Source organism: Pseudopipra pipra, chromosome 2 (assembly GCF_036250125.1).
Source record: "Pseudopipra pipra isolate bDixPip1 chromosome 2, bDixPip1.hap1, whole genome shotgun sequence".
NCBI lineage: Eukaryota > Metazoa > Chordata > Aves > Passeriformes > Pipridae > Pseudopipra > Pseudopipra pipra.
Genome location: NC_087550.1, coordinates 8,346,402 through 8,357,198, shown reverse-complemented (window position 1 = coordinate 8,357,198; position 10,797 = coordinate 8,346,402). Strand labels below are relative to the sequence as shown.

The window sequence follows — 10,797 nt, the reverse complement described above, 5'->3', positions numbered from 1 at the left end:
TCCGGGGGGACACACACACACAGCCCCGGGGGGGACACACACTCAGCCCCGGGGGGGACACACACTCAGCCCGGGGGGGACACACACACAGCCCCGGGGGGGACACACACACAGCCCCGGGGGGGACACACACACAGCCCCGGGGGGACACACACACAGCCCCGGGGGGGACACACACTCAGCCCCGGGGGGGACACACACACAGCCCCGGGGGGGACACACACACAGCCCGGGGGGACACACACACAGCCCCGGGGGGGACACACACTCAGCCCCGGGGGGGACACACACTCAGCCTCGGGGGGACACACACACAGCCCCGGGGGGACACACACACAGCCCCGGGGGGACCACACACACAGCCCCGGGGGGACACACACACAGCCCCGGGGGGGACACACACACAGCCCCGGGGGGGACACACTCAGCCCCGGGGGACACGGGCTCTGCGGGGGGAGCGACAATCCCGGAGCTGTGTCTCGCCCCCCCCTAGGGCTCTGCTCCCCCTTCCCCCGCACCCCGCGGGAGGGGGGGATGCTCCCCATCCTCCTCCCCATCCCCGACGGGGGTCGGGGGGACCCCGCACTCAACACCCTTCCCCGACCCCGCCTCTGTCACCCGGGGGTGTCCCCCCGCCGCTTCCCCTCGTCTCACCTGCGGCTGCTCGGGCGGCGGCGGCCCCTGTGCCGGTACAGCACCTCTCCCTTTCCTCCTCCTCCTCTTCCCGCTGCTCCCGCAGCCGCCAGCCGGGAATGGGAAAGGGGGGAGGGAGGGGGGGGGGGGGCAGTACCACCAGCGGGACCGTTACAGCCTTTGCCCCGCGGGGACTACAGCTCCCGGCATGCCCCGCGCGCCGCCGCAGCGGCCGCCGGCCGCCGCTCCGCGCGAAGCATGACGGGTAGCGTAGTCGCGCGGCAGGCGGAGGGAAAGAGACGGCGGCAGGGCCCGGGCGGGCGCGAGGCGTGCCGGGAATTGTAAGTGCGGCGGGCGCGCCGCAAGGCACGATGGGAGCTGTAGTTCGGTGAGGCATGGCGGGAGTTTGTAGTCCGCGGCGGCTGCGCGGAGCGAGAAGGCCGTGGGTCGGGCGGTGCCAAAGGGGGATTCCGCGGGGGATCTGGGATCGGGACATGGCTCCGGGGGACTCTCCACGGTTCGCCCGGCCAGGCAGGGCTGCGGGACGGCAGCCGGAGGGGAGTGGGGAGCGGCGGGGCCCGGCCTTACCCGCACATCGACACCCCACCCACCCCCCCCCGCGCCATCGTGGAGGTCTGTCCCCGCCTTCTGACCCCAAAACAGCTCCTCAAAACAGCCCCTCAAATCCCAAACCAGCCCTTCACCCCAAAACTAGCTCCTCAAGACAGCCTCTCATCCTCCAAACCATTCCCTCATACCCCAAACTCAGCCCCTCAAATCCCAAACCCAGCCCCTCATTCCAAACCACCTTCTCATCCCAAACCAGCCCCTCACCCCAAAACCAGCCCCTGCCCCTGTTTAGAGCAGGGAAAAGGAGTATTTTGGGAAAGAGATGAAGAATTCCCGTGGGTCTCCACCCAGGACTGACACGGACAAGGCTCTGTCCTTGCATATCTCCCTTTAACGCCTCGAAACTTGCTGCTGTCTGAAGTATTTTGCTTTTTTTTTTGGTGCAGATTCCCACTGGATACGTTGTTTCCCCAGCAATGGACGTGGAACAGCTCTCTGGGGGATCAGGGAATTGGGCAGGGGTGACAAGGTCCCTCCGGCAGGAATGTGGGACTGAGAGGAATAGCAAGTGTTGGATGTTGCTCCCCAGGTTTGGCTCTGAACTCCCAGAACTTCTGTCCCCAGGAGTCAGGGAGAATCCACAGGGAGACCCTGTTTCCCTGGGATGTGGGAAGAGTTTCAAAATTCCTTTGTTTCCTGCCCAAAATCCTGGAGAACCCAACCAGGGCACGAGCCCAGCTGGAGGAAAGACAAACTGGAGGTGCCAAAGTCAGCCTTTTTTATTAAACAGCATCCAATTGCTTTGGAAAATGGGGGAGAATCCCAGATTTGGCTCTCCTGAGCGAGGGGCCAGGTGTGTTCCCCCATGGAATCCTCTCCTTTCTTCCACCGGCTGGAAAGAACCTCCTGGCTCCTTGGATCACCTTTTCCACCCTGAGGACCACAAATTTATTCTATTTAATGAAAAAAACCCCCACAGTTTACAAAAAAAAAATTAATAAACCAGGCCCCCAAATCCCACACCAAGAGGAAAACTGATGGAAAATCTTGGAGATAAATTTATGCCAAACTGGGCAGCCCAATCCCTGTGAATAACCAGGGTAAATCCAAATATCCATCCCCATCCCTTTCTAAGGGAACTTTTTTTACACATTCATTGCAGGACAAAACATCCAGCACCTGATTTCCAAATAATGTCCCGGATTCTGGGAATATTCAGCACCCCCAGGATGTTTTGCAGCTGGATAACCAGGTGTGGAAGGACACACCAGGCTGTGGGTGTGCCCTGGCTGATGGGGGGGATCCCAATGTAACTCCTTTGGGATCATCCAGCCCTGCTGGATTAATTTAATTCCTTCTGCCAAGCTGGTGCTGGAGGGAGAGGAGAGGAAAGGGCTTTCCATGGAAAAAACTGCTGGAATAGAATTTTTCATGTATTGTTTCATATTATTGGGGGGGTTCATATATATTAAGGGCTGCCATGTACTTAATAAACACCTTTATAAAGCCCAGCCTTGACTGCACCTGACTTGTGTTTGAAGGCAAAGAACAGCAGCTGGACACTGGGAATTCTGCTCCATGAGGTATTCCAGGCCTGTTCCCAGCACGTGAGTGGAGCTGTAGGAAATGTGCTGTTTCCTGGACAGCTTTTGGGGGAGACTCTGGACTTCCACCACAGGCCTTTCCCGATAGAAGCACATCCCTGTCCCCACAGAGATCCTGCCTGCTCCCAGAAATGCCTGTGTGTTTCCCTGGGAATGCCTCTGCTGTCCAGAGCAGGGTGGAGGGTTCCAACAATGTGTAATTCCAGGAGCTTTTCCAGCCCTTTGGGCAGGTGTGACTTGACCCCGTTCATCTCCAGAGCTCAGGATGGTTTTAATTCCAGCAGAAGGCCTTGATTTTGGCCCTGAGGATTGTTCCCTCCACTTGGGAATTTAACTCAGATGAGCACTCTGGTACTTAAAATGTTGGGTTGTTCCCAACTTGTGCTTCACGGCAGGAGACGCCTCCTCAGAGCCATTCCCAGCTCCGGAGGGAAATCCTGCATCCCCCGAGCATCTCCTCTCCCCATTCCCATTCTGCGTGGGGCAGGAGCCCTCCCCCCGGGCACCCCGTCCATGGCTTTGGGGCTCCCGTTTGGGCTGATCCCCCTCCTGAGGGCACCCACATCCCTGGATGTGCCCCGGCTCCCGAGGAAAAGACAAGATTTGAGGGGATGGGAGGTGCTGGATCCACCACGCGCATCCCCGGTGGCACCGTCCCCGCCGCGCAGGGCAGCGCGCGCCGGTTTTTCCGGGATAAACCGCTGGGAAGCGGCACTTTTCCCGCTTGGCCGGCGCTTTGGGATGCTGGTCCTGGACTACAGCTCCCGGCGATCCGCGCGGGCGGGAAGGGCCGGGCGGCGGGAGCGGAGCGCAGCGCATCCCGCAGCGGAGATCCAACGCCTCCGCCCGGTGAGGGATGCGCGGGGAGCTCCGCGGGCGTAGGGGGACCGGGGATGGGGATACTTGGGATGGGGATACTTGGGATGGGGATACCCGGGATGGGGATACCCGGGATGGGGATACCAGGGATGGGGATATAGGGGTGGAGGTACCGCGGACGGGGTACCACGGATGGGGATACTGGCGATGGGGGGTACCAGAGATGGGAAGTACCGGGATGGGAATTACCGGGGCGGTGGGAGTGCCAGGGGGTGCCAGTACTGCGGGGTGGGGGTACAGGGGGAAAAGGTGCCAGGGGAGGTGGGATGTGGGCTCCAAGGGGCTGCAAGTAGAGCAGGATGAGGGCGGGATAGGGATGAGAGGGAGGGGGAGACCTAGGGGAGGGTGCCAGGGGATGGAGGTGTATCCATGGGCTGTGAGCTCCCAGGAATGTGGGCAGGGAGGGGTGACGGTGCCAGGCTGCAAACTTCCTGGGGATGTGGATACTCAGAGATTCAGGTGTTGGGTAACCCAGAGTTACAGGGGGGGAGTGGGAAAGGGAGGCTGTGCCTTCCTGTGCCCCCAGACCCGGTGGGGATCCAGCCAGGCGGTCCTGGAGGCCATCCCGGAGCACTGAGCTCCCAGCACTGGGATTCCCAGCTGAGTGGTGGATGGGAGGGGAAGGCATGGCCAGGGAACAGCTCTTGCCTGTCCCTGGGGTGCTGGCTCTGCTTGGGGACCTGGGGAGTGATGACTTCATGGCCTTATTATGGACTAATTTCCACCCAGGCAGGGAAAACAAACAAGTGCAGGTGTCGTTGCCCATGGAAAGTTACTGGGGCCGTGGGGAGCCACTGCCTGTTTGCATCCACGGCCCGGATTTCTCCACTTACCTCCACGGGCTGATAATCCCTAAATCCCAATGGGATTAGAGGCAGAGAGCAAGGTGGCTGGAGTTCCTCCTCCTGCCTTCGCGACGTTTCCCACATGACGAAATCCCGCGTCTGTCTAACCCCGATTAACCCGCGCGCTGAGCTCATCCCCCAAAAAAACCAGGAGCAACAAGAGTGAATCCCCACCCCACTTCCCTCCCGGAGGCTGGAGGAAGGTGAGAGCCGGGGGGAGAGGCAGGAGCTGCTGTTTTAACCCCGTTATTTTTCCCGTGCCAGCGGATCCGGGACACCCTCGGGCAGCCATGGCGCTGGTGAAGAGCGGTTGGCTTTGGCGGCAGAGTAAGTGCGAGCCTTCGGCTTTCCAGGCTGGGAGCCCTCCCTGAAAAAAAACCAGGAGAGGTTCTGGGATACTGGGAAGAGGCAGGGAGTGGGGGGACACGAGGAGCCCCGACCTGGGCAGTTAATCCACGGCAGGGAGATTGTGGGATTTACGTAAGCGGGGAGAGCGGCCGCTGCCACGGGAACAGACACACGGCTCCGTGTCCGGGGCTGGAGCCCTTCCCGGGCAGCTCCAAGATGCCCTGATGGCTTTTTTGGCAGCCCCTTGAAATTCAAAGCCACCTGGTCACGGTGCCCTGGATGCCCGTGCCAGGCACAGGTGTCCAGCGGCTTGCGGGAGCTGGAGGGATCTGGCTGCGAGTCCGGGGGATGGCACGGGGGTCTTGTGAGCGAGTTGGTTGTGTCCCAGCGGGATCACCGGGGTCCTTCACCTCCTCCCCGTGCCACCAGGCTCCATCCTGCGCCGCTGGAAGAGGAACTGGTTTGTGCTGTACCTGGATGGCAGCCTGGTTTACTACCACGATGAGACACAGCGGGACATGGACGGCCGGATCCACATCAAGTACAGCTGCCGGGATGTCCGGATCGGCCGGGAGTGCAAGGGTGAGCCAAGCCCCACATTCCCAACCCCATCCCAGGGCTCTCCAGGTGGCTGTGACCCTTCCAAATCCTGCTCTGCCCGTGCACATCCAGGATACCCCAAAATTAACCCGGGCTGCCTCATTCACTCCTTTCCCAAGCCATCCCCCAGGAGATGCTCATTGCATCTTCTCTCCCATTGCTTTTCCATAAGGAAGGAGGGAAGGAAGGAGGGACTCTCCTTCTGGTTTGTGCTTGTTGAAAACATGATCCCACGTTCCTGACTCATCCGTCTCCGTCTCGCACAAACAGGGAGAACAAAGCCCGGCTTGGCTGGGCCCCACAGCCCACGGCTGCTGCACAAAGAGCCTTTCTGGGGCTGGAGCTGCCGTGGGAGCACAATCCCAAAGCTTTGTGTGCTCACCCCAAGGGTCCTGCTGAGCCTGGAAAACAGGGCAAGGCACAGGAGCCTTGTGGATTTAAGGTTTTGTTCCTGCTGGAGCTCGTGGTGCAAATCCAGTGAGGAGCGTCTCCCGTTCCTGCTGGGTGCACTCTGGCCAGTTCAAAGCAGATGCAGCTCGGGCACATTTTTGGCGATTTCTTGCCCCTCCACATCCTTTCTGCCCTGGGGGTGGAGGTTTCTGCCCACCAGCCCAATCCTCGTGTTCCTTTTAACCTTTAGGATCCCGACAGAGCCCAAATGAATCCCCCAGTGCAGTTATTTAACGCTGCATCCATCAGCTCTTGTGCCAGGGGGATTTGGAGCCCAAGGGCGGACAGGGAGGGTCTTAGGTCTCAGCTGAGACTGATCCCTGCCCTCACATTCCCAGACGTGCAGCCTCCCGAGGGGAGGAGCCGGGAATGCCTCCTGACCGTGGTGCTGCGGGACGGCTCCAAGACCACGCTGTGCGCTGAGAGCCAGGACGACGCCGTGTAAGCTGCCACCCCCTCGGGGCCCTTCTCATCCCGATTATCCCAGCATGGGAAGAGCCCTGTGCCGCTCCCACCACGTCCCACCCGTGGCTAAACCCCCTCCCAGAGCCCCTGTTCCCTCAAACCCACTCACGGGGCAAAAGGCGCAGGAGGAGGTTTGGGTTTCCCGCTGGATAATCCCGAGGCAGAAGCAGCTGTTTTTAAGCAGTCCGTCCCCTGTGGGGTGGGATTTCCTCATGGATCACAAATCCCCTCTTGGCCCGACAGGATCCCTGGAAAAGGGTTTCCATTGGTTAATAGGGATAAATAGTGGGAATGTGAAGTCCCCTCTGGCTTTAGGCAAACCCCTGTTTTTAGCACTGCTCCCCTTCTCTCGATTTCTAAAAAAAAAATTGGAAATAAGGTTAAAAATTTATTTTTATAAAACTGGGCTTTTTTTAATAAAAGCTTTTTTTAATTGTAAAAAATTAAAAGTGGGAAAGCTTCAGCTGAGCTGGGATGGAGGGACAGTTCAGCCATGGCCAAGCTGAGCTTGATTAACTGAGTTTGGCCCCAGTTGGATGGAAATTCTCCCATTACCTGCTTTTCCCCCTAAATTTGGATGCCATATTCCTGCCTCCCCTGGTTTTAGCTGAGCCCATTCCCGGGAACTGCCCTGTGGTGTTTGGCACCTCCTGGCACCTTCCCATCCTCACCTGTTATCCCAGCACTCTTCAACAGGGAATTAGGGATTAGTGCCACATCCAGGTCCCCAGGGGAGGAATAGGGACAATTCCCACCCCCAGCACCCCCAAATCCAAGTCCCTTTGTTTTGTTGCAGTGCTTGGAAGATGGCTGTGCTGGAGGCTAAATCCACCCCGGTGAGGCTTTGTGCCCCAGAGCACGGGCACATCCCACCCTGGGATTTGGGATTTGGGATGGAGGGGGGCAGGTTACCCCAACCCCAGCCCTCACCCAGGGCTGACCCAGAGCTTGGGGGGCTCCTCGAGACCCCTCATGCACAGGGGGGCACAGGGAGGGAAGTCCCTGGAGCCACAGGGGAGAAGGGGGGAAGTTTTGGATGCCACCACTGGTGGGAGGGGACAGAGCCGAGGGGACTCTGTGCAGTGCAGGGGGGGTGACAGGGCAGAGTTAAGGTGGCAGGGGACACAGGGCTATGGGGACACAATTAAGGGGAACGGGAGCAGAGTTGAGGTGACAGGGACACAGCTACGGGGAACAGGACATCACTAAGGGGAATGGGGGCAGAGTTAAGCTGGTAGGACACCACTGAGTGACAGGGACACAGCTGAGGTGACAGAAACACCATTAAGAGGAATGGGAGCAGTGTTGAGGTGACAGGACACAGTTAAAGGGAGTGGGACACCATTAAGGGGAGCGGGGGCAGAGTTGGGGTGGTAGGACACAGTTAAGGTGATAGGGACACTCTTAAAGGGAATGGGAGCAAAGTTAAAGTGACAGGGACATCAGCAAGGTGACAGGGACACAGGTAAGGTGACAGGGACACTGTTAAGAGGAATGGGGGCAGGGCTGAGTTGGTGGAACACAGTTAAGGTGACAGGGACACCACTAGGGTGACAGGGACACCGCTAAGGTGCCAGGGCAGGGTCAGAGTGAGGGGTAGCAGACCCAGGGTGGCTGAGCAGGGGCAGACGATGCCGATGCTGAGCCCAGGCTGCCCCGGCCCTTCAGCCCCTCCGGATCCCCCGGCAGCAGCACAAGGGTCCCCAAGCGGCCCCGTCCCCGTCCCCGTCCCCCCCGGGGTGACAGGGGGGCACAGCCCCCCGAGCCCCCCTGCTGACCCCCTGCTGCCCCAGGTGCACGTGTACGACCCCTACGACGACGACTATTACCAGACGGTGCCGCTGGACTCGCACCAGGCCGCCTACATCAGCTCAGGCCACTACGGCCACCAGTACGGAGGTGGGTGGCCCTGCTGGTGGCACTGGGGGGGTGCCAGGAGGGCGGTGCCCCCCTGGCTCACCCCCCTTCCTCCCTGTTTTCCCTGGCAGGTCCCGGGGTGACCCACGTGATCGTGCGGGAGGATCCCTACCGCGTGTCCGGGGACCAGATGGCACTGGGGCTGCTGGCGGGGGCGGCCACCGGCGCCGCCCTGGGCTCCTTCATGTGGATGCCCTGCTGGTTTTAGGAGCCCCCCCAAACTGGGGCACGGCCCCCCTAACCAGGTCGCAGCACCCCCAGCCCAGTTTAACTCACCCCTGGCTTGGAACCTGCCCTGAGCCCCCCCCCAAAACCCTGGGGGCAGAGACCCCACACCCACCCTCCCGCCAGCCCCAGCTTCTGCATTGAATAACCCCCTCCATGCTTCAGAGACCCCCTGAAACCCACCCCAGAACTCCACAGCATCCGATTCCCAGCGGGAAAGGGCCTGGGAGCTGCCGGGGCTGTCGGCAGAGGGGGGGGTGCAGTTCCTCACCCCGAATCTCTAGAGGGAGCTGGCTGCACAAATACCTGGATTTGGGAGCAAGGGGGAGTTAATTTGGGGGAAGTGGCTGGATTTCTTTTTGGCTGGGTGAGCTCCATGAAGAGGCTTTTTAGGGGCTTTTTCTGGGAGAGGCTCCAGCACTGGAGCAGGAGTTGACACAAGGGGCAACCACAGGGATGCTCAAGAGAGGGGTAAAGGATTAAGGAGGATGAAAACCTTTGCAGGATTCCCACCCCTTTCTAGCACCACACCAGTCCCCTGGGCCTGGCCAAGCTGGAGAAATGGTGCAAAACCCCCAGGAACTGGAGTTAAACTCCTGGGAACTGAGCTGGGAAGAGCCCAGGGAATATCCTAGCCAAGTGGGAGGGACACGCAGCACCCTGATTTTTAGGAGGGGGAGAAGGGCAGCTCTCCCTGGGGACCAGGATCCTTCCTGGCAGCCAAGCCAGGAACTTCTCAGCTGGGATTTGGGATAGAGGGGACACACATGGTCAGGCCTGGGGACAAGCAGCAGCTCCTGGGTTTTTTGGGCAGCACAGGGAATGGCACAGGAAGGGGATGAGGAGCAGCTGCTGAGCATCACCCTTACAACCAAGGTTTTATCCTGGAGACAGCACTGACATTAAACAAATGTAGGAATTACAAACAGACCCCACAGCTGGATAAAGAACCACCAGTGACACCAGCACCCAGCTCTGCCAGTAAAGCCCTGGATCAGCTCATCCCTGCACCGAGGGGGTTTGGGATATCCCCACGCACATCCTCATCCTCTCCTGCCTTCCCTGCCTCCCTCCTGCTGCATCTGCTCCCGGGAAGGGAATAAAAACACAGCCTCCTGTGCGGTCTAATAAAGGCAGCGAAAAACCAGCCCTGGCCTGTGGTGAGTGAGGTGGAGGAGGGGCTGCTCAGCCTGGGCCATTCCAGAGGGTGGGGAGGGTTGTGTCCCCCTCAAGAGCTGCACAGCACCAGCTCCCCTGTCTCCTCCTGCACCCCTTTACCTCCCTCCCTTTCCAGCTGGGAGCCCCGAGGGCAGTGGGAAGGCTCCAAAATGCCTCAGCTCCTCACAGGAGCGGGGCTGGAGCATCCCCAGGGATCCCACCCCAGCCTCTGAACATGCCATAAAGACCCCAAAGAGGGACAGAAGGGACAAAGCTGTCCCAAAAATCCTGCTTCTGTGCAGGGGAACCACCATCCTGCACTGGCAGAGCAGCTCCTTTGCATTCTGGATTTGTGGGATAAGGTGTCTCTGCTTGGGAAGGGACCAGTGCAGTGACAGGCACTGCCATCCCTGGGTTAATCCCACCATAAAACACCAGCTCCCAAGGGCAGGAAAGGAGAAGGATACGGCCCCACACACCCCCCTGTCTTTTCATCCCTTCTGCCCTCTCCATGTCCAAGCCACCGTCACCTCCTTGAACGCTGATCTGACACTCACAGCCAGAGGGCAGGGATAGATGGGATATTGGGAAGGAATTCTTCCCTGGGAGGGTGGGGAGGCCCTGGCACAGGTTGCCCAGAGAAGCTGTGGCTGCCCCTGGATCCCTGGAAGTGTCCAAGGCCAGGTTGGACGGGGCTTGGAGCAACCTGGGATAGCGGGAGGTGTCCCTGTCCATTGTGTCCATCTCCTATCCCTCCCAGAGTTCCAAGGTACTGGGAAGAGCCAGGGATAGCTCAGCTCCAAGGCTGAATTTCTTCTTAATATCTAATTTAAACCCTTCCAACCCAAACCACTCCACAATTCACTAAACAAGGTGCACAACATCTGGAAGTTTTTCAAGAGCAAAGTGACCTAGAAATCCTCCCTCCTTCCTAGGCCACATCCAGCTGCTGCTCCAGCTCAGACTCCCACACTCCCCTTCCCTGTGGTACCTGAACATCCCAGGGCTGATCCCGCTTCTCTCCTGCTGTGCTGGTCTCCCAAAGACCTAGGGACATGGAGCGATCCATGGGAAGGGCAGTGATGGATCAGCATGTGCCTCCA

At 59.6% G+C, this 10,797-nt stretch overlaps 2 protein-coding genes across 5 annotated transcripts in view; one reads left to right on the top strand and one right to left on the bottom strand.

Moving 5' to 3' along the window:
• FAM168A (family with sequence similarity 168 member A) overlaps positions 1 to 794 on the bottom strand; it is a 78,949-nt gene extending 78,155 nt beyond the window's left edge. For 2 of the 3 annotated variants that reach the window (XM_064643938.1, XM_064643937.1), the window contains exon 1: positions 655 to 793. The gene's annotated coding sequence lies outside the window, so the exon portion shown is untranslated. Of the gene's footprint in view, positions 1 to 654 lie in introns of all 3 variants that reach the window. The other variant, XM_064643939.1, reaches the window with a different exon arrangement.
• A 2,761-nt stretch (positions 795 to 3,555) lies between these two features.
• On the top strand, positions 3,556 to 9,683 carry PLEKHB1 (pleckstrin homology domain containing B1). Of its 2 annotated transcripts, none has more exons than XM_064643934.1 (7): positions 3,556 to 3,656; positions 4,796 to 4,858; positions 5,309 to 5,461; positions 6,268 to 6,370; positions 7,191 to 7,230; positions 8,188 to 8,293; positions 8,383 to 9,683. In XM_064643934.1, the coding sequence occupies exons 2-7, from the start codon at positions 4,822 to 4,824 to the stop codon at positions 8,517 to 8,519; spliced, it is 576 nt and encodes a 191-aa protein (XP_064500004.1). In that variant the 5' UTR covers positions 3,556 to 3,656; positions 4,796 to 4,821; the 3' UTR covers positions 8,520 to 9,683. The 2 variants fall into 2 exon arrangements, with proteins under 2 accessions (XP_064500004.1, XP_064500005.1); XM_064643935.1 differs by having other exon boundaries at positions 3,615 to 3,656; positions 4,799 to 4,858.
• Positions 9,684 to 10,797: the final 1,114 nt, after the last annotated feature.

Excerpts from the sequence above, each read along its gene's own strand:
- PLEKHB1 (XM_064643934.1), top strand. The coding sequence starts at position 4,822 with ATGGCGCTGGTGAAGAGCGGTTGGCTTTGGCGGCAGA. Across the intron at positions 5,462-6,267 it reads GATCGGCCGGGAGTGCAAGG|ACGTGCAGCCTCCCGAGGGG; the intron begins GTGAGCCAAGCC and ends TCACATTCCCAG. Across the intron at positions 7,231-8,187 it reads TGGAGGCTAAATCCACCCCG|GTGCACGTGTACGACCCCTA; the intron begins GTGAGGCTTTGT and ends CTGCTGCCCCAG.